The 24327-nt window shown below is 38.6% G+C and overlaps 1 protein-coding gene across 1 annotated transcript in view; it reads left to right on the forward strand.

Moving 5' to 3' along the window:
- The window catches only part of LOC140229115 (bcl-2-like protein 1), a 47840-nt gene extending 38331 nt beyond the window's left edge, over positions 1-9509 (forward strand). The window contains exons 4-5 of the mRNA XM_072309381.1: positions 3119-3282; positions 8659-9509. Coding sequence (XP_072165482.1) covers positions 3119-3282; positions 8659-8799 — 305 coding nt within the window. The 3' untranslated portion in view covers positions 8800-9509. The remainder of the gene's footprint in view (positions 1-3118; positions 3283-8658) is intronic.
- The last annotated feature ends 14818 nt before the right edge of the window (positions 9510-24327 follow it).

Genomic DNA, 24327 nt, shown 5'->3' on the forward strand with positions numbered 1-24327 from the left:
TACTACTACTACTATTACTACTACTACTATTACTACTACTACCACTACTACTTCTTCTGCTGCTACTACAACTTCTGCTATTATTATTATTATAGATAAGATTACTGCTACTACTACAACTACAACAATTACTGCTACTACACACTACTTTAATGACAACAATTACTACTACTACTATTACTGCTGCTGCTGCTGCTACTGTTGCCTCTACTTCTACTACTACCGCTACTGCTACTATTGCTTCTACTTCTACTACTATGTTATTGATGTTATTGATGTTTTCATAATTCACATAACGAGCTCTTCTTCCGGGCCAAATTTCATGCAGAAACACTCATCCTACTAAGAGATATGTTAGATAAGACATCATGATAGTCCATTGACGTCAGTGTAAATGACAGACACATTTTGCTCTTTTACGAGAAATGTCACTTTTGTCATTTGCTTCCTTTTGCCAAAGTAGGGCAGTACAACTGCTTCTGCTACTACTACTTTTACAATACTACTACAGCTTCTGCTACTACTACTTTTACAATACTACTACAGCTACTGCTACTACTACAATGTCGACGATTACTACTACTTAATACTTCGTGTTTCAAACCTACTAAGATACTACTACAACTGTTATTATTACTGGCTACTAGGACTACGTGCAACTGTAGCTGCTGCTACTGCCAAATGCCAAAAGCCAATCTTGGCCATTAATATTTCAAGATTGTTTCAGAAATCTGCTTCATGAAAGTCTTTTTAAACTTGTAAGTAGGTCATGTTTTGAGAGCTACAGAGATATATGCTCTATTGATAATATTCAATTTCCTGTTTGACAGCTGTCTCACTTGTACAAATGAGCCAGAAGTCGACACTATCCTTTAATAGAAATAATGATGAAAAATATCGGGATTTAAGTTAAACATTACCATAGTTGTGCTGTTTTTACTGATTGATGAGTAACAGAATGCTGACAGATAAACAGTAATATGTCATGTTTGTGGTATAATCACATCTGGGTGTGATTCTTGTTACGTACACTACATTGGGTGTGGTGCATTGGTGGAAGATTACAGTAAAGTGGGAACTTTGTTTCTTAGCTTGACTATACAATGCGTCAAAGAACACTTTGCTTTTGTTTTTTGTTGTAATATTGTCAAATGATTATCCACTGCTCTTTTGTAAAGTAGAGATAAAAGAAGGGAGGATAGAGTGTTAAATGCAGGGATTCGATTACAATATGCATTATCAATTACAAATGGTGACTGTGAGTTTCTTTTTAAAGTTTAGAAAAACTCTTGAGATACAGAATGGTTCAGACACAGAGAAAATTTGACTGAGGGACACACACTGATGGAAGTCCAGATAGACTCATACAGATATTTAAAGGACCACTACTGTTTTGCTTTTAATGTATCTGTCCATGTTTAGGTGGTCTTTCTGTTAATAGGCACTGTAGTAACTGTGCTACTATTATGTTGTGTTTAACCTGAGATTGTACTGTAAACCTATAATATTTTTCAGTGGCATGGACTGGCCAACAAAGCAGTCTATAGCTTGTGCAAGCATTCTGTTTGAATGAATGAAATGGAAACAAGCATGTCATAAATGTGCATAGACAAACATGCAACCACTCTCCCCTCCCCCTCATTCACCTAGCATACCAACCCACCTTTTACTAACATCCGCTCGTTAATTATTTGCGCCGCCCTATCGAGCTACACTTGTTACCTGAGTGTTCTCAGAGGATATAAACTTTCACTCGCCACAGCTCATGTGGTGTAAAGTTTCTGCAGCAGCTGCACTTATAATTATAAATACACAAATTATACTTTCATGCACATTTGTTTCATCCCCCCCCCCCCAACAAAAAAAGAACCAATCATATGACTGTGTAAGATATACAAACAAATATTTGTCATACATTTTTGTCTTTTTTTTTCTTTCTCTCAAAGTTTTAATGTCCCTTTCTTGGAGTATTTAAAAAACTCTTACTTTCTATACTCTCCCAACTGTTTGGCTTTTGAATGTTGGTGGAAAAATTTAATATTTTCAATGCTTCACACTGTTATACCGGTACTCTTTGTGGATGCTTCACACTACCAATTCCTGAACTGTGGTCTGCATGAAATGTTCATTTTCATGTTTGATCAAAATTGCCATACCCCCTTGTCTCCTTTTTCATTCCAAATTTCCTTCCTTTTATCCCTTCTGCAAGGATGCTCAAATTCTGGGCTCCCCACAAACTACTAATTCCACTTGAAGGAATTATGTGATCACTGTCTTCCCTACATTTTTACCACAATGTCCTGGTTTTGTGAAACAGTTCTGAAACGAAATCACAGGATTGTTTTGCTGAAGTAACAACTTTATATCTACCGTGTGTAAAATGGGTTACCACGTCTGGGTATTGTCAGAAGCAATTTCGATAAAAATTACCCTCTGATGAGAATAATGTGTGCATTCAATTAGAGTGTGCGTGGGAAAATCGGTGTAATTTATTAAAATGTGTTTGTGGAGCAAACATCCTGATATATGTTTTGTATTGTGGTAAGCCACAAACCACAGAATACATGTATGTGACCTTATTTTGCATTTTTAATGGATTGATTTCTCTGATTGAATGAATTCTGATTTTTTGGTATGCAATCTCTCCTCGATATTCACTACACTGGAAAAGGGGTCTGTTAGCCTCATTTCAATAAGTTACAGCAAAACAGATGTCCATATGCACAAGTATGAAGAAGATATTGAAATATGTGTTGAAAGATAAAGAATATGATAACTGATGATGTAACTTTCGCATACAACACATGGTCTGGGTATAGTAGATTTGTGCATATGATGTACTACACTTGTATCTCTGAGATGAATACAGCATCGAATGCTCTGGTACCAAAATAACAAATGCATGACACACCATCAATTTCAATGTGAGACAAGTTGCAGAGATCACGTCATTCAAATTTTGTCGAAATTGCTCAATCTTGTTGACTAAATTTACTCATAGTTTGAGCCTTTTTCTTTTCCATCCAGTGGCCACGAGTCGTGCATAATACCACCTACTCATTCGGTAACTCACTGATCTGCTCTTTGTTTTCCCGTGCACAAATTTTTTGCTTTGCAGGAGTCTCATGGGGAAGGATAGCAGCCCTCATTGCGTTCAGCGGACGCCTGTCAGTACATTGCGCCAGTAATAATCTCGAGGATCTCGTGGGCAGTATTATCGGATGGACGGCGAGATACATGGACACCAAATTGATAGACTGGATGCAGGAGCATCAAAACTGGGTAAGGGCTGACAACCGAGGGCGACATTCAGCAGAGCTTTTATCTCCTGTTCCCAGTGCTATGTGCATATTCACAGGCGTGTACTTTTTTTCTTTGTGGTTTTTTTTTTTTCTGTGATATGTTGGGTTATGAGGTTGAATTACATGTAGCTGTTGGGAGATGATTTAGCTGTGAATCCCAGGCTAGTAGCAAAGAAAGTTTGTGTTCGATGACTAGATTGATATTCATTGTACCTCGATGGTTAGCCTAAAGCAGACAAAGTGGTTTCATGGGTGTGTGGTTCTCGCATCTCTGTGATACACACAGCAGATTGTTTCAAAGGGACGAATAGTTTTGGTTGAGATGGGGCTTCAGGTGTCCAGGTTTTTTTGAGAAAATGAGAAACCTCTTATGAAATGTGAAAGAGCACACAATTCGAAGAGGAATACATTTATTTAATGAAAATTTGTTTTGAAGTGGCTGAGATATCCAAAAACAAAGAGGTCCTAATAAACAATGAGACCCACCTTTTATTAGGACCACTTTGTTTTACTTTGGTTTTGATATCTCAGACATACACTTATATTGAAACCAATTTTTGTCAAATAAACTTTGAATTCCTCATAGAATTGTATGTTCTTTCGTATTTCATAAGTGGTTTCTTAATATTATCTCACAAAAAGTTAAAATCTGAAATCCCCATCTCAACCCAAAGTACAATGTATACCATCCTTTTAAAGCATCATTCACTTGGCTATGTATTTATCTTCATTAATTTTCATGATTAAAACGTGTGTCATCAAACCATCGAACATGGAATGTATGTACCAATATGTGTACGTATATGAGCAGGGTACTCCGAATGCAACAAACATTGTTGACATACAACAGAGTAAAGATCCAGGTCCCAAACTTATTATCTTTATACATTATGTATCGTTTTGTTCTGCTATAACAAAATTTCAGTATCGGGGGAAGAAAACTGCCGGTCCCCAAGGACTATGATGGGAGTCGCCTGTGTACATAGATATGATTCTTAACAATTTTTCCCCCTTCAAATCTTTTTTTTTTTCCTCCCACTTGGGTCTGATATGGTGTGTGCAGTTGAGATTTGGAGTATCTGCTGGTAGCTGAATCCTAACATACATTCATTTTGTTTGCATCATCCGTTTGATGACATTAACAGTGATTTGAAAGTTGTTATTCTGACTTCCAAAGACTGAATGAAGCTCCTCCCCCGCCCTACCCCGATTCCCACCCACTCCCTTGGTCCAATATGATTTATGGCAAGCCAAAGTGCACTCTTTTCTTCTTTTTTTTTTATTTCAGTAACCCCATAAACATAGCACACTTTACCATCTGATCCGTGTGAAACAAACGTTTGCATTTAAGTTTGATGAATTACATCTTTTCCCCGCGTTCACATTGGTCCCCGCGACGCGGGGACAGCCACAAGAGATCTTATCTTTTTTACGACTGACCGTTCACATTGGTATCTCATCTGTCCCCGAGCTGTGGGGGCATTTTGGGGCTTGGAACGAGCTCTGCCACTTGAATCCAGGCATAGCGCATGCGCACATTTGATGACCACAGCTGGACGCTATCAATTGCGCCCCAAGGTCACTCTCCCCTCCAAATCTTGTCCCCGTACCCGACTTGCTTCGCGGGGACGAGGGGACAAGTCCCAGCGAGCGTTCACATTGTGGTTTTTGAGGAGAAAGTCCCGCAGCTCGGGACTTTCCCCGCGTCGCGGGGACCAATGTGAATGCGGGGAAAGTTATGATTCCCCTCTTCTCAGGAGTATCATATGCTTAGGCTAATCTTCTGTAAATTATTCATGCACATGATGATGATGATGATAGTGATACACCATTATACATATGTATCTTTCATTGGCAATTGTTGAAAATGAAATTTAGTCTTGCAGAGAATCAAAACAGTAGATTGTGTTTACATTCTGCAGGCAGCAACAACCAAAACGCATCCAAACGAGAAGTGGAGAAGGCGTTGAGAAAGGCGTAGGAATATGTTCTATCGGCCTTTTTGGCAGAATTTTTCCATAAAGCTCTGTCTGAGCTTCTTTGAGCAGATGAACCTTTCTCTGTCATTCTTTTGATAACATTCTGGCTCACACACTCATTTTGTTTTCCATCTTTTACATTCTCTTCTCCACTGTCTCCGTGACGCTATCCAAAACACTTCCTAAAACGTCCTCCTCGGGATCGGAAACGTTAGGACGGTTTTATGGAATTTTTTGAGGAGGAGAAAGGAAAAGTTCGAGCGAGGGAGACTGTGTCGTCAATAATGTCGTCCGCATGCCGTATGGCCGTGTTCGGTGCCGGGATTGCAGCTTTAGCGTGTTTACTGAGAAGATAGGACATGTTCCTCCTTAGTCTTCTATGTCCAGTAGTTTTGTTGCATTGTTCATGCAAAAAATAAAAAGTGAGGACAACTTGGTTTAAAGTCACGTGTTCAATATGAAAGCAGATGCTCACAGCTTCTTACTCGCTTTGTTGTCGTGTGTGCACTCGGTTTTCGTTCTTCCACGTGTTCATGCCATGTCCGATCTGACGTGAAGAACTGTCTAATTATAATTTGTACTTTTCTCTTCTCTGTGTTTTGAGGGCTAGTGAAAGAGGACATGTAGAAGATATAATGTTGGTCAACAACAAAAGAATGAAGAACAAAATATTTCTCTTGCACTGTTCTTAATCATTGCTGGTCAGCTGCAGCTTTTGAAACCTCTTTGGTCATGAATTTTGGGCAGTTGAAACACAAGGGAACTCTTTCTACTGTGTGTTGTGTAATGTGGTGTGGTTTCTTTTTTGAATGACTGGTATGGGCTTCAATTCTTCAACCACTATCTATCTCTCTCTAACTGAATCTGGGTTAAAAAGTCACACAAGAAAAGAAAAGAAAAGAAAAGAAAAAGGTGCTCCAACTTATTACAGTTCTTCTTTTTGTGCTCCAAGAGGCCTCTCATTGTATGTTAGATTCTTTGAAATACAACAACTTTAAATTCTGTTTATGATTATGATTTTATGAAGTCCTTTCATCTGTACCTTTGGCTGCAAACCCCCCCCCCCCCCCCCCAAAAAAAAAAAAAAAAAACCAAAAAAAAAAACACACAAAACAAAACAAAACAAAAAACAACAAATACTTTTTCATCGTACTTAAAAATAGAAGAATATTCAAATGTGAAATTAACTGAAATGCACAGTTTAATTGCAAAGGTATAAAGCAGTGTAATGTCTTTCCGCTATATGACACCTGCTGAGCTAGTTACAAATTAAAGTTGGCAGCCACCAGTGAAAGTTTACATATTGGTCAATTAAGCATGCTTCCTCTACGAGGAGATGCGTTTTTCAATGAAATATCCTGATAGCTAACAATATTCAGCACAGCAACAATGAAGGGTGGAAGGGGCCTCAAATTATTTTTGCCAGATTGTGCCGCAAGTTTTTTGCTAGTATGGCCATAAAAACACAATCCATTTCGTTGGTCACTTCTCTTTCAAGTGCGAATTGACTTCATCAATTTGTCCTCTCTTGACGTGGTATTTGCTAAAGATTATCCCTTTGCACGTAACTATTAACATTAGTCGCACTCGGTATAGTCTTTTGTGTGGTCCCATTGCATGTGTGTGCTATGAGCACGTTTTTTTTTTTATTGATGATGCATTTTATGTTTATGACGGGCAACTGAAAAAAAAAAACAATGTTAAAAGAAAATACTTTCATGCTTTCTAAATTTTTATTTATGAGGCCTGACACTGAATCCTGCTATCAATTTTCAAGGCCTCGTGTTATCCTTTTGCCGCTTTCCGATTATGAACTATCCACTTCAAAGGGTATGATATCTTCACTTGAGTATTTTCGGGGGATTTAGGGAATTAAGGGAATTTATGGAATGAAAGAAAAGCTGATTGATAGTTCCTTTCATGCAAAAGAAACAGACAGACAAATAAGTTGATTCCCCCTGCTAGATGTACCACTTGGCACATTTTTCATGCTATCAATGTTCTTTCCTACCTTTCCCCCTGCGATACCTTGCGTCTTGCGCAAGAGTGTCTAGCATGCATTAGATGTGGTAGTTTTGTATGTGGACTGTTTTAGACTGTGTAGTTCTCCATGGTTTTATCATATTGAAATGGCCCTTCCTCTGTCCATCAACACAGACCTGCACATTTTCGACAGCAATTTATTTTCCCATATTACTGCATGATGCACCTTATCTTGCATTCTTAAATGTAGATTTCTGTGTAATGCATGTTGTGTGTTCACTCCTGCTCTTTTACTATAATATTGCATATATGACAATTGATATAATCAAGAGAGAAAAGTCTGTTCAGTTAAAGATATACACTTCTATGCATTGTCGCTGCAAGTTACAGTTTGTTGCACTGGATGCACCAGAATTACATACTGGTATCATGATTCAGTACAACATGCACCAATATCTGTTGTTTTCCAAGTGTAAATCCACTGGTTCACTTTCAACACTGTTTATTCCTGTTAAGCAAATGGAATTCAACCTTTGTTGTCACCTTTCCTGAGACAAAGTGAGCCATACATGTAGACTGCACCCTCCAGTGGTGCGAATAAGGCATGAGACAAAAAGGTTCACAATGTCCTTTAGAATGACTCTAATCAAGTGTAAAGGTAATGCCATTTGCAGAAAGAACAAAACAAAACAAAAACAAAACAAACCCTGCAGTTTGTGCTAAAACTTCAGACATCATTCATTGCTGTAAAGATAATCCAATTGACCGATTCGGGTTCGTTGAGGGCAGCAGACATTTTATGGCACTGGGCGCAGCCATGAGCTCAAATTGCGGTGTCTCAGCCGACCCCCCTGCTCTCCCCACCCCACGGGCAACATGTTTATCGCGCCTTGTAACAAAGGTTCGCGCACTAAGCAAGCATTCGCGCACTCAGTACGAGACGCCCATTGGCTAAAACAACCATGCATCAGTTTCTCATTAAGGCGCGCGTGAGAGGGGTGGGGAGTGGGAAGGGGGGTCGGCTGAGACACCGCAGTAATGGCGCTGCCCATGCCAAAAATACACATAGCGCGTCACAGAATCGGTCAATAGCATCAACGACAACAGATGTCTTTGGAGCTTACCAAAAGCCATGCAAATGGTGAATCCTATTTATCAAAGTCAATGTATTCATGTTGCTCATTATCTAATAATTTTTGAAAATATACTTATAATAGATTTATCCTGACAAAGAAAAATAAAACCTCTGGAAAATTTCAAGAGAGCGCCTGTGTAGGAATTATTATTGCATTAGATTTGAGCCAAAAATTTTGATGCATATATTCATGATGGGGACAAATAATTTATGATTGAGATCTTCTCTTTTCTTTTCTCCCCTTACGATGCCTATCAAGGAGGGCTTCATGCACTTCTTTGAGCCGGATCAAGCGGCGGCCAGGTCCCAGGAATCGTTATCGGGATTTGTAAGGACTGCCTGCAGCTATGCCATGGTTGGGGTGGGGATCGCAGCACTGACATTGTTCTTGCGGAGGTGAAATCATGCACTCCAGAATGAAGACGACGCGGATGAGATTGGAAGCCATCCCGCGTCGAGCTGCGCCTACGTTACTGTGGTACCCATGTGCCGCCGCCGCCGCCTGTGACGCTAGCTATTCTGTGTACGAGTCCTGGGGGAGAATGTTGTGCTCAAGTGCCCTCAAGCATATGCCATTTTAGTTGATTGGAGAGCTTAGCCTCAGAACTGTCGTCCCAAGCACCAGAAAAAAAAAAAGAGGAATGCCAATCAATGTCTTCTCGCGCTAGTGTTCCTACTCTTTGTCGGTCAACTGCAGGATCGTCATGACTGCAACATCTAAAATATGTTCCGAGCTTCACAGTGCGTCCACTTCCTACGAGTCTCCAGCCAGTCCCCATCGATGGAACAGCTTTTTTGTCTCCTCTCGAAATTTGTAGGTGCAAAACTTTGCACTGCTGCAGAGGCTGAACCCTCAGGGCCAGCGTAGATAAAGAATCGTTGTTGTATCGTTGAGACTAGGAGAGGGGTGCTACGAAGTGGCACACCACTCCCTTGATTTGCAGAGTTACACATTATGTATGTATTCAAACCAAAACCATGCACACAGGTGCACAGTTGGTAGTTGAAGCTGCTGACACTGCTTGTGAAACAAGAATGTAGACATGTCCAACATCCTAAAGTAATGACCTCCTGCCTGAAAAAGAGACAGGGTACAGACAGCCCTCCCCCCCCCCCCCCCCAACAACCAGTATTATTTTCAAGTTGAAACTAGAAACATATGCAGTATGTGATCGCAATTCCATCACATTTAATAGTTAGAATAAAGCTGCACGCCACAGAATATCAACTGTATGTGGTTCATCGTCAGTTACGTGTATTCGATCTGATGGCCCCACCACTGCAGAACTCGGCAGTCTTCACTACGTCACTGGACTGTTCGTCAAGAGTCGGTCCAGAGACGGCCCATCATCTCCTGCATAGATGGTACGCTGGCGATATGCTGTTCGTCCACGAAAAAGTTTCAGTCTGGGCATGAATTTCTGTGCATGGCAACAGCCAGTTCCAGCGTCATCAGTGGACGTACAAATCCCTTCTGTGCATTGATCCTTTACAAGGATCAGCCAGTTACAGTACTACATAGGGCTAATTTTGATCTTCCTTCCCACGAATCCATTTAAATAGTCGTTGTTTGTGACGTCTAGTAATACCCATGGATAAGAAATACCCGACAAAGCTTGTTTCCATGCACAGTGGATGAAAGAATGATCAAACTGAGAAATGAGGTTGTTTGTGCCATTTTTTTTTCTCATCAATTATTGCTGTGTGTATACGTATCGGTTATGTGTAACTATAAAAATGCAAGTTTCCCACGCGCACATGCGTCAGTTGTTTACGAGTGTTGTTGAATCGTGACAAATTCAGATATAAATGTGTTTTTACTCCATAATGCAGCTTTATGTCTCTCCGGTATGGCATGTGGTATACACATGACGAGGTATGCCTCTTGAAAAAGCTGGAAGAGACCAGGTTGAGAAGTGGTTGTAAATAGAAGATTATCAAGGTGGAGCTGTAGTCTTCAAGGTTCATGGTTCCTTAAAATGATGACGCCAAGCTCCTTGTGACTTTTGAGGATAAAGAAAATTTACCTCTTTTAAAGTGCAATGTAATGTAAACATATATATGAATGGGATTTCTTTTTTTTCCCCTCCCTGTAGATATCTCAAGTTTTCCCTGTATTTCAGTAGCAAATTTTGGGGTACAAAGTAGTGTTTATCCTTCTCATGATTCTTTTGTGTTGATTGAAGGTTTTTTTTTTCAGATTTTTTTTTACACTGACACTTATAAAACACACCCATACACCCAAACACACAGACAGACAGACATTTTCAGTTGCCACCGCTTAATCAGGACATCTTGGAGGTAAGACCTTTGTCCCTGGTCATAAGTAAGCAACTGTCCCACTAAAGGAGAGCAGAAATTATTCATCCAGGTACAACACCGAGTTAATACGTGGGCCTACAGGTAACATCATAACTTGCACATACATCACAGTTAAGACTCCTATGTACCTCTGTGCATTCATGGAAGACTAGGTTCTCATCAGCTTTGCAGGCACAAACGTAAATAACGAAATACTCCGTTGATCTCAGAAAAATTGCTGTCTCCACCTAGTACGACGAAGAGTTTCTTAATTGTCTTCAGTCCGTCGCTCATATCAATGTATATTATGTGAGACACTAGATCTTAAATGTGCCACTTTGCCAGTTTCACAGTACATCTGCTATACTTACTGTGTACATCATAGTACAGACTGTTCTGTGATTGGTTGAAGTTCTGCTAGCTAGGCAAGACTTGCTATTCTGTGCAAGCGAACCATGTGATGAGGTGGTAGGCACTAAAATCCAAGCTACTGCAGATACCCCTTCATACACATAGTTTCCTTGACCAATAGAAGTTATTTGAAGCTTGTGTCTTGATTTTCTCCTACATCCATTCAATTTTCTTCCATTAGAGAGATCCTATATCTGATGAAATGTTATGTGTACCATTCAAGCAATGAGAATAACATACTTTGGGAAATTTTGCTGAGTTGGTATGGTGGGCAGAGTGGGGCTGCCCCTTAGCCAAGTCCTGATTAAACGGTGACGATTGTATGACACCTAATACCCTAGATTCGAGCATGTAGGCCTACATCAAACACTCCTAACTTTTAATCCTTTTGTTTTTCTTTTTTTGAAGGTGTAGATGTGGTAGCCTATGTGAGGACTTGTGTATGAAAACACAAGAAAAACAATGTTTATAATGACATATTTAAACATGTGAATTGAATTTTATCTTTGACAGTAACAATTGCAAATTTTGAGGAAGTCATGAACTACCACATGTAATCTGCAGTGATAGCAAAAAAAAAAAAATTTTAGTGGGCTTCATGACTTGTAATTGGGTTTGGGACAAGAAGCCAAATCTTTTAAACCTATTACGGTCAGTTGATGGCTGAAATCATGATTGACCATTGCTTCCTGACCATGATGATTGCCTTAGGATATACACTTTCTCCATGGTTATTGTGTTTTGTTTTTGTTTTTGTTTACATCCTCCTCAAATACAAGCAGAAATGTAGATCAGTCATTTATATGAGCTTATGATCATTATACTACTTGACTACTAGTACTAGTTGACTGTACAAAAACAGTGGGGAAGGTATTATAGATTTTAGTGTAGCCAAAGATTTGTGAAACAACTTTTGTTGTTGTTGTTGTTGAGATTGTTATTTTGGTTTCAACTCATCTATGTTTGATTTCAAATTCCACGAAAGTTAGTTATCACTGGAAAAAATAAACCAAGAGAAATTGATGAAAAAGTGGGACAACGTAGAAACAAAGAATGTATAGAAAATATGTAGTTTGCGCAGTACTTTTTGTTTCTTTGTTTTTGTGGTTGCTGTAGCATCCCCATGCATGTTGACCAAGGGAGGACTAATAAGATTACTGCAGCATTTTGAATCATCGTATCTTGCCAATAAATTGGGTATTTGTGGGTTGGGAAAGTTTCTTAGCTGTGGCGGATTTTATGTGAAGCCAACAGCCGTCTTAGTGACCAAAAGAATATGGTTGTGTTTTTTGAGGCGTACTATTAACCCTAACTAGGCCGGGCTATTTAGGTAGATGATGGAGCCGGGGGGCCTCCCAGAGCCCCCCTCCAGATCTTGGCCGTCGACCACGCGATAGCAACGAAAATTGGCACACACATTGCCTATGATGTAATCTAAAGTACCATGAAGTTCATTTTTTCAAAAATTTTCATTTCCACTAAATTATGCTAACATATGCATAATGATGCATGAAATCAGACAATTTGGTATAAATCACTAAATAAAGCTCAAAACTGGCACATTTTTTGTGTAAATATTCTTTTTAGTGCCCTTAGCAAATAAAAGAAAAAAATTGTGCAATCAGAAAAAATTTCCTAAGTATTTTATCGTTTTTTGAATTTCTTATGTATTCCTTTGTTTTTTCGACTTTATGTTTTCCATTGTTTTTTCGATGAAATTTGTCCGCAACATTGTTCTGAACAAGAAAATATGTCATTAATTGATTTTAATCAGTAAAACCCCCAAATAATCATGCTTCTATGAAATTTGCCTGTAAACACAGTTTGTATTGAAATTGTACACAAATTCACGTTTTTGAGCAATTTTTGGTCTGACATGCATGTGTATATTTATGCATAACTTCGGAACCGCACGCCCGGGCATCGCAAATTTGGTGTCAAAAGATGAGGGAGACTCGAAAGAAAAAAGTCATGAAACGTCGCGGCGATGGCTTCTCGCGATAGCAACACATCGCCCCCCCCCCCCCCCCCCCCGGGCCTAGTTACGGTTAAGATAGCTATCTGTCTCATGAGTATGGTACCAGATTATTACCTTTGTTTTGTGCAAGGAAGAAAAGGGCACATTGACTCTTTGGTACTGCTTCGGAAAGTGTTCCAGTGTCGGGGGTGTGAGATGTTCTTGTGATATGTTTGAAATCATCAATGCGCTTTCTTCACTACTTTGGTTGAATATGGGTAGTGTTGTTTTCCAAATAGTCAGACATGTAGTATGAATTGTGTACTTGTTTCTTCAGTGGTTTTTTTTTAAATAATATATATTTGATAGACCTGTGCTCCCATGGGGGATGGCAGATGCATTAGACATTTTGATATTTGATGTTAGGCTTAATGACAATAGTAAGGTATACAGAAGGTCTAGGAATGTCCTTGTCTGGTAGTGAATCACATAGCTCCAGGCACAGAAGTCAACCTAGAAATTGTGATGTTTACTACATCTCCCACCCATGGGTGTGTTGAGTATTGATGACATGATATTTCCGTTGTAACCTTTACAAAACTTCTCGTAATTATGTACTGTTTCATTTATTTGTGATGATTAATTACAGGTGTCAATAAAGTACTTGCCAATTTACTCTTGTGGAGTATATCCCTGCTTGACTCTTGCTGGGATGGCAAAAATCGTGAACAACATCATTTAGTATTTTTTGAATACCTCAGTCGACTGGTTATGTTACCTTACCCTGTACATGAATTTATGTGTAGCTTTCAAATCTTATCAGAAAATTTTGTGTGAATTAAAATTAGAATGGAATGGAAATCATCACGAATAGTTTGCTGTTAGTCATTACTTCATGACCATAACACAGTCCATCGCCAAGCTGTAACAATAAAAGAGATTTACCATACTACTTTCTGTTGGTTACCATTTTAGGATTTAACCCAAATCCAAACCAAACCAAAACCAAATCCAAGGTTTGCATTCAAGTAGAGGTCAATAAAACCCTGCTTGATTTGCTGTGCAGTGATATGGTTCATGTGAAAAACAAAAAGTATGAAGATTTGTAAACTATTAAACCATTGAGGGAGGATGGAGGTTTTTCAAGAACTCGACAGGGCTCTGCAAGAATCACTAGGCATAAACTATAAAGCAGCTGCCATGTCGAAAACTGGGTCATGAATTCAGTTCATGTCGCACTTTGTCATGTGAGGAGTAGTGTTGTAGTGTCTGTTCAGTGTGCATACATCTACTCTAGTCGTCTTGTGGCATGTTTAATGTAATGTGCGTATATGTTCTGTCATCTGCAAAAGGATTCCATTCCCACATCGGACATTAGGCACTTCATGGAATGATTGATGGATATTGTACCGTGAGGTAATAAAACTCGTTCCTGTTGTCGTAATTAGATGTTGCTGTTTGTGAATGTCTTTTTTTTTCTGTTCATTTTTTTTTTAAATGCTATCAGACACTGACTTCTACTAGTAGGTGTGAGTGTCTTATGTTTAAATGTGAATTATATTCCATTGTTTGTATGTTTCCTCATGTAGCCACAGATTGGCATCTTGGTTATGATTTTAGGGGGTGCCCGCTGTTGTTAAATCATAAGCCATTATTTCCAACCTGACCAGTGGGTTTTTTTCTTCGTGATGGCTTAGTCCTACTTGGAAGCAAAAAGTGTTTGATGTTTTGAGAGCTCAGTTTTTGAGCAACGATATAAGTTATTCTGCCTAATTTTTAGGAACTTGTCTTATGTTGTGAAATACATGTAGTGGATGACTGAGCAAAAGGCCTTAGATATCATATTTAATCTCGTGTATTGGGTGATAACAATGAGATTGATTCGAGATAAATGTAATCGTAAGTTTAAAGTCAAATACAGTCAGTGCACACACTGGATATATGAATGTAGCTGTATATTGATATGATCCCACCAATCTAGTTGAGGTACAGCATGGTAGACATTTAACAGCTGGCTGTTTAAATGGTTGGAGGTGGTGAGTGAGATGATAGGACTTCAGTATTCTTTCAACATCCCAGTTCCCTATGATATGCCCACATGTCTAAGCCTTTCCAAACAATGTAGTTTTGTGCATTACCCTATGCTCTCTTTGCTGTTGCTCTGCTTTGTTGTGTGTCAAACCAATCTCTGTGGAATATTCATTTTTTTTTTTTCTTTTCTCGAGTTACCATCATCAGTAAGATATATGTTGTACCTCTCGGGAGGAATGTCTGTTACTTGCTAGTGTTGATGCTGGCCCACCCGTAGCATTGAATATTATATTCTGATGTGGGTATTAAATGTACAGATATTATGTTTTGGCAGCTGCTTCTTACTCAAGCTCTCATTCTCGTGTTTGGAACATACCAGCCCTCTTCCCCCCCCCCCCCCCCCCCACCCCCACTTCCTCCTCTCTCTCTTACACGCCCCCAGTTTGTATCAGGAGGATACATAGTGTATGGACACTGAGGGCGCTATCATTTCTATGGAGTTTTGCACCAGACACACTCACAATCCCCTTGCACAGTGATGTCTGAGCATGGAATGGTGAAAGGTGTTGAATTACTGTAATGAACTTTTGTATATCGTACATATTTGTAACTAGGGCTGTATTAGACCTTCATGCGTGCTGCATACCTGCCAACTACATATATTGTACTTCTTTGAGTCAGCCCCATTTCAGATACGTAATAGCAAGATGTAAGAGTTTTCCGTTTGCGAGCTTCTGAGAGAAGACAGACCAAGAATATATTACACACGTGTGTGTATTACAGACTGTACATACACAGGTACACTCTGGACCCAACTGCACAGTTAATTACAGGGTCTGTATACTGACACACTTGCACTGGTATTGATTGCATTTGTGCATGAAACTCACCCCTGACCCTATAAGAGTAAAGAATTGTTTTGAAAATATGTGTTGTTTTTGTTTTAAATATATTCTTTGTCTGCAGGAAAAAGTCCCAACAACTGGATGGGGTTTGATTGTATCCTAAGATAGCAGCTGTATTTTTCTGTTGTTATGCTCTTTTATTTGAAAAAAACACATTTCACGATTAACGCTTGTGTGTACATGTGTGTGTGTGTGCATGTTCTTGTGCAAGACAGGCACACACACACACACACACACACACACACAATCCTATTGCTCTGTATCCAATCACGGCGAGTTTATGTATATCCACAATGTATGTCTGATTGCCAGTATATTATACCGTGTCCATACACATGTTTTTGCTGTCTTCTTGTATCTACATAAAGGCACATTGTGCTGTTGATATTATGCTATGGGGGGGGGGGGGGGGGGGGGGGGGGGGAGGGGCAGAAAATATCTGGTAAGTTGTGTTATGTTATTCTATGTGTTTTTGCTGGTTCCACTGCCTGCCCTAAGGAAAAACAAAACAAAACAAAGCAAATGCCTGTAGTCTTTTTTAAAGACATCTTAGTATCCACAGAAATCTTGTGACATCAGTGGTGTTTGGGTATTTATTTTGAAATTGACTCGTGTATATATATCTTTTGTTACCTTGTCTGAGTGTACACAAATACTGTAAACCTGGGTTGTCTGTAGACATATGTTCATATACTCCCATTTTATTCACGAGCATATTAGTGCCAGGTATCTAGGTCACTTCAGTATTTGGAAATGCTACAAGTTCATAGACAGAAGATAGTAAGAAATGATATTGTGGCAAAAAAAAAAAAAAAAAAAAAATTGGAGTGAAGGTGAGAGTGTTAAATGGAATATGCAAATGTATTTCTTGCTTACAACACATGCATAAGCAGCCACATTTCTTACTTTGTTCTTCGTCAAATATATTTTTATATCAATTATATCTTGTGATGTAGTGTTTTCAGTTCTATTTTCTGAGTATCCAAATATTTGAGCATTCTGCATGATCAGTTGTTATCGATGTATTCTGCTACTCGGATTTTGAGGTTGGCATCGCAGGAAAGGCAAAATAGCATTCCATTGAAAAAAGTAAAGGAATTCTGGGTGACTGTAGTCCCAGTGTATTGACTTAGGTGATTTGAATGAGAAATGAAGACCACACTACTCACATTGGTCTCTTACTTTTTTCCCCTTGGTGAATCCCCTTACTGTTGCTCCATAAGAGGCAGCATATTTCAATTGTAGACTTCTGCCTCTTTTTTTTTTTCCTGCAAAATCCATAGTTCAGTCAAATAAAAACTGAGTTTCTTCACTTTGTCTTCCTCTTCAAATTAGATTTAAGAATGCAACTGCTGATCTATACATTAACAGACATGTCAGAAAAAGGGGGAAAAATGAAGAAACTCACACCTGAACCTCCACCTCTCTGAATAATATCTTGTTTCTAAATGTGTACATAAAAAGACATGAACAGGAATGACGCATTCAGTAAACCTGTGTGTTTATCGTTGAGAGTTTAGGACGAAGGGAGAAAAGTTACTGAGAATCATTCACCATCAGTATCCGGTCATAATTTGCGAGAGGAGTGTTATTAGGTTGGTCTGTGTGGCACGAATATACATCTCATTCATGTTCATTAAAATGTGAATGATAGAGGAAGAATGATCTGCGAGTGGGATGGAAAGGGAATGTTGATTACCTATATATGAAATGCTGTAATTAGTGTGTATACTATTTAAGATGTGCAACTATGTTTTGTAAGTAGATGAGGATATATGATTGCTCTTGCTGGTTGCCCCTATAGAATCTATTTGCTAAAAGTTGTTGTTGTGGTTTATCTCTTTTTGTTTGTGTCTCTTGTGTCAGTAGTGTAAATGCATTTATTTTATATAATTTTTTTTTTTTCAGATGAGGTCGTTGGCTGGATTTGAGTTTTTTTGGTTTTGAAGATATTTTGTCCATAGCTTGTGAGTCAGATTTAGATTAAGCCAAATCACAGTAACTTCATGTCCAAGATTCCAAAACAGAGTCAATACATTTGGAATGCTAATTTACGCATTTGGAATACTTTGTGTCGTTTCAAAATGTCAATACCATACTTTCTTCGTACATAAACATTGAGGATTAGATAAGAAAGAACTTAACACTGAAGAAATGAGCAAGCTTTCTTTAAAGATGACTTGCAGTTTACACAGCATAAGATTAGAGAAGTTCACTTTGCAGTTGTGGGATTGTAGTTTATATGCAGTGTGGTAAAAGAAAGATAAAAAACAAAGTGATCTGTGTTTTATTTCTCAAGTTCCCATTCACCACAATCCTTACAACATTATTCCAAGGTAGTAATGGATTAGAAATTAAATTTATCAGTCATTATGCGAACCAAAAAGTATGTTCAATATGTCATTCTTTTCTTTTCTATTTGTTATTTGAGAGGATAGCCACACTTAGTTGGTTTCATTCATTTTTTGACAATCAATGTGTACAATGTGTTAATGAGTAAAGTTTAAATGTGATTAAATGTGTGGTGTGTTTCTTTCCCGTAAGTAGTTAAGAGACTGTTTTTACTATGCTAAAGTCATTGTTTTTGTTTTCTTTCTATACATTCTTGAGATAAATCTTCTTCAGAAACTTGGTGTCCCAGCATTTACAATATGCCCTGAATGTTGTTGTTGTTTTTTCTATTTATGTTTGAATCTGATATCACTTATTGATTGTATGAACTAGCACTGACATTAGACTATAGTTATACATTTTTATTGCTTGCCATTTTCTCCAACACAACATAGTGTGTGGGTCTCTGTGAATGTTTTCGATCAAATTTTTCTGCTCGACTGGAATCTTGCACATGTTTTACTGGCTCTTAGTGAGGTATTATTGTTATGAGGTGTCCACACTGTTGACTGCTATTTCAGCATGAAATTGTCTCTCTGTTTCACATTATTTTCATTTGGTATTTTCATTCGTTGTAAGTCTTGCATATTCCCATGTTCTGTGGCAGCGACAACGCCGTGAGAACTCGCGTACGAATGTGTTTATGTGTATAAAACTGTCCGAACATACCTCCCAGTACTAACAGTTGCACGTAATTGTGTAAGATAAGTAAGGTTGTTCGTATATTGTTATAAAGATAATGACTTCTTCACCACATGGGGCGGTCATAAGCCTTTTTTTATGCCTCCGCCACGAAGTGGTGCCGGAGGCATTATTTAATAAAAAAAGGGTATCTAGTCTATATGGAAAATTTTTGCCCTTCTTCACTCCTACGTGACTCATGATTCCCAGATGCCTGCTCTCGATCTGTGTTTGTGTTGTAGAAGCTGTCGGATGCTGAAGAGATATTTGCAGTGTAGCGATGCGTTGTAACTTTGACATTGGGACCAAATGCGTTCATCCACGCTGCTTGCGTGGTTTTGTTACTTTCGTTAGCCCCTCCCTTTTTCCTTTTACAGGACTGTTGTTAGACGTGTGCCTTTGAAACCCTACATTGTTTCTTTTTTTTTTTCTCTCTCTCTCGCTGTAAATGTATTTGGCCCCTGAATATTCTTGTCGATGGTGGCCAAGCAATGTCCGTACTGTTAGTGGCTAGTGGTCGTCTACATTCTTTCTCCCTTATTGTCCATCAGTTGAAACGAAGGACTGTTTACAATTCTTTGCAATTGGTTGGGCATGCCTCTAATGTGCCAAGTGAGGTGCTGGAAGCAAACTTATCCTGGCCTATTTGGGGCTGTACATGTAATATTTATATCTCAAAATTATATCTCTTATGAAAGACCCATGAAATTGTTTTGTTTGTGCCATGCTTCCTTAGCTCCATCAGTTCCTTACCCCTGCCCAGTTTGCTGTCGTGATTTCAGAAATGGGAGTGTTCTCAAGCAGCCTGTGACAAATTATATGAGTCATAGTACAACATTTGTTTAATACATAGGATGTGATGGCCCTGGCCAGTAATCATAGGAAATGCAGCTTGTATAATAAGGATCCTGCTCTACCATGTGATTCCAAAGGTCGCTCTTTTCATGATGTATCACTAATTGTTTTTGGTCTGTTTTTTGTCTTTTGATTATTTGAGATTTGATAGTATCACCTATCCCCCCCCCCCCCAACACACACACACACACACCCACTCACGCTTGCCTGGAGATTTTGTTAAAGGAAAAGACCAGCATACACATAGAAGCAAAAAGAGAGATGTACCATGTTTCCTTCATTGTATTCTTCAGAGTTTCAAGAGCTCTGATGTCATACTTTTGTTTTCCAGTGCTTAGAAGGAAAGAAAAAAAAAAAGAGCTGAAAATGTGTGTCTGCTCCAAATAATGACAAATTGTCCTGCAACACTGCGGTATAGTTGCCTCGTTTTGTGCAGTTTGCGATTTGTAATTTGGTGCAAGCAGCTGGTGCCACCAAACATGCCACTATCTCCCACTTTCAGCCATGTACCTGGACATGAATTAAATGGTAAATCTTGTTAGACAGTGTAGTACGTGGCACTCATATCCTTCCCCCCCCCCCCCCCCCATCCTGTCATGTTCGGTCTTTTCTTTTGCTGCCGTGCCCAGAACGGTACTTTGCTTTAAATGTGTTTTCATGCTGACACGCAGGTCGCAGACCTTGCCATAGGCAGCTGTCAACAGAAGTGTGCACATGTGCACGGATTAATCATATTTCGTGATGCATGCGGACATTAAGTATGACCTTTGACTGTTGTGCATGACACACACACACAAATTAGTAAAAATTAAAATGTTCACACTTTTTTTTCCTGTGTTTGGCTGGAAATGGAGCCCCGTGGTTTGCTCATCATGCATAGTGTAACCAGGAAGATTATTTCACTGAACAACTCGAGAGGAAATGGGGAAAATTCCCCTCCTGCTCTTCTTAACGACTATTGTATGTCAAAAAAATGCTGCTCATCCTTTTATTGGCCACCCAATATGCCTGTAAACTGATGTATTCAAATTTGTGGTGTCTTTTGGCTCTTCCTGAGGGCATGTCAATTAATTTGTCCACATCACCTTTTCCTATCAAACATATTACAATGTTTGAAACCAATAGGCAGTCACTGACTGTCTCAAAAATGGCAAGCGTGGTTGAATTTTCTGCTGTTGAAGCACAATTCTTACTGTTTGGGAACCGATAAAATTTGAATATGTCAGTATTGGGTATCTCACTGATGTTGATGTTTTTGCAAATGTAGGAAATTGTAGGTTTTGTCAGGGTTCTTAAACAGTCGCAATCAAATTTGCAAGCAGTTTTCATTGTCACAAACAGTTTTTCTTGTCACGTCTTGTCTCTAAGACCCTTTGAACATGTTAAAACTGTCTCTGCAACAATGGGAACTGTGAATTTTCAAACCCTGATGAAACCTAAAATTTGCTATGTATGCAAACATTCGCTGCTTTGTGAGATACCACCTTACGTTTCAAACAGATTATCTGATGCATACACTTGGATGGTCAAAGTTTTTTTTTTTTTTTTTTAAACAGAGAACTAATATAGATGTATGACCTCTTTAGACGAGAAATGTCTATTTGACGTTACTTCTCATATACCTGTGTCATCAGAATGAAATGCACAGTTCAGAAGGTAATGCAAATAGATTCCATAAGTCAATGGCTCAATTTTATGTATGTGTGTGTATGTGAAAACAGGAAAAGTGGGCATAGGTAGTGGACTAGTTGCTATGGTGATGTTATTATTTTGTGTGTGTGTGTGTGTGTGTCTATTTGATGTTTGTGTGTACACTAGTTATGTCTACTGTTTGTTGATGTAGTTTGATACTGGAATAAACATATTTTTCTGAAATCTATATCCCAAGTAGTACAGGTACAAGAGCGCAGTTGGGGTGGGGGTGGGGAGGAGTTTTGGTACTGATTTTATGGTAGGTTTGACAATAAAGCAGTCCCCCACAGTGATCTTGATATTTTGTGCCCTCATTTTTAAATTTTCAAGATTTTTCAAGTTCTCTCTAACTTATGGTACATGTAACTACAAATGTATTGCTTTCAAACCCATCTTCCTTTGTCCCGCATACATTGGACTTGTCGTCTGGAACAATACCCCTTTTTATTGTTGCATGAACACTGACACACATATTGAGTAATTCATCTCCTTTTTTAAAAAACAGTTTAACAAGGATAGGACCAAATGAAGAGTTGACAGAGTATCTCTGTAATGTGAATTAATTAATTGATTTTATCTGCTGAAAATGTTGCGTTGTCTCTTTTGTCACTATATATTGATTAGTTTGATTACCACAGTCACAGATTTCCTGTGTACAGTGTTTCTGTCATTCCAGCTATTTTCTTCAGAATTCTGCCATACTGTTAAAGTGGAAATTTTCGCGCATTTCGTGCTACCAGAAACTAGTGCGAAAATGAAAGCACGCAAATATTTTTGCTTGCCACATGTTCCAGTAGTTGATGTCTTGGTTCCGCGGAATTAAAAACACGTGAAACTCTTCTTGGCCGAGCGCGAAAATTTAGTCGCGAGAAAATATCCACTTTTACAGTACAGCTGATCTTTTCCCTCAATTTGAAGGCCATGGATTTTTGGTAGGTCAAGAAAACCAATGCCCAAACTTAAAAAGTACTTTACCAGAGTGATAGACATTTACTACACGTGGCAAATATGCTTGGTGGTCAGTTTCTTGGACATCAATGGGATGAATCATCACATGTAGAAAAAAATATTTATTTCTGGTATAGCTCATTTTAATTCTTTTAAGTCTGTATCAAACATTGTAAATGTATTTACCACTAGATGTTTCAGTGCCATTGTTCTCTCTCTGAATTCACCAGGAGCCAAAAATGGCATGAACTCTGAGACTGCACTTTCAAGAGCAAATCACTGTAGTGCACTTTGTTAACCATGTTTGCTGGATATTTTGATTAGCATGAGAATGGAGGAAAAGTCTGAAAACTGTATGTGTGATGATTATACACACGACTTCAGACACGGATAGGTATGTACACCCGTCATTGTTTGACATACAAGATATTTCGAAGATGTGTATTTTTGTTGTTGTTGCTTGTATTCAACAAGTGGGACAATGTACATCATTGTAGTAATATAGCTGGTTCTTCTGTTTGAAATGTTTTGTAGTATGTACTATCGTCATTGTTGCTGAGAGCCCTCTATAGATGAAATGTGACCCAGAGTTAATGTGAATTCTGGAATGCATGCTCTCCCTTGAAAACATACAGAAACTGTGGTCTTCAAAAGCTTGTTGCTTGTTGTTTTTGTTAAGATTGGTCTTTCCAACAACCACATCTGATTATACTGCCCTGCTCTATATGTTTGTATTATATGAAAAATATGAATATGAAGAATAAGATTATTTGGCGCATAAAAGCTACAGACGTTGTCCTGTTTCGTCATTGCTTTTCCCTTGTTGTACCGGATGCACTCTTATCTTTTGATCAAAGTAGCCATCTTTTTTGCAGAAGCAAAGAAATGGAATGGTGGTAGAACGAGTATTGCTGAGTAGAATTGTGGTTAAAATTTTTATGTGTGTGTGTGTGTTTGTAAATGCCTTCAAATGATGACACTTTAAATGACAAAAACAAGTCAGCATACTGTAAACATGTTTACTCAAATGATTATTTACACCTCATTGAAATGCTTATACATGTAATTACTGCAAAAGGTAAATCACATATAGCCTGAAGCTGTGTCTGGAAAGGAATCCATCTTGAATGGGATTACTGTATTGGGGTACAGAAGATCCACTGTGTAGGAACACATTAATGTAAATGAAGACATACACTGTCATCAGTCTCCTGTATTTACCTTGCAGGTCCAAGCAGACAAAGAAAAACAACTACAAGGATGAAAGGTTGATATAATCTCTATCACTATCCATTTCTGTGGGTAGCTATAATGATGTTTGTGCATTTTGATGAGAAAGGAAGAGAGGAGAGGAGAAGAGAGAGAGGGGGGAGGGGGGTAAAATTTGGGACTGGAATGAAGATATGTAAAATAAGGTTATGAACATCATGAGGAAAAATCATTCAGATATTCCAATGTTTAATATACATGCATTAACTTCTCATATATGGGTATAAAAAGAAGAAGAAATAATTAATTGTCCTTTTGGCAAACTTTGTGGAGATAGCTGTGCAGAGAGCGCAGAGTTTTGCCTGATCCCAGTAAGAAGGTATCTCTCATTTTGAGGGATACTTGTATTTGCGATATTGTGTATTTTGCAAGGTTTCCCATCAGATCACTGGGCCACAGCACTTCACTGATATGTGTGTGTGTGTCAATGAATGCATTGGTATTCTTCCTAGTGGATTACCTTAAAGGGATGGCATAGTTAAGTTGA

This window comes from Diadema setosum, chromosome 5 (genome assembly GCF_964275005.1).
Source record: "Diadema setosum chromosome 5, eeDiaSeto1, whole genome shotgun sequence".
Taxonomy (NCBI): domain Eukaryota; kingdom Metazoa; phylum Echinodermata; class Echinoidea; order Diadematoida; family Diadematidae; genus Diadema; species Diadema setosum.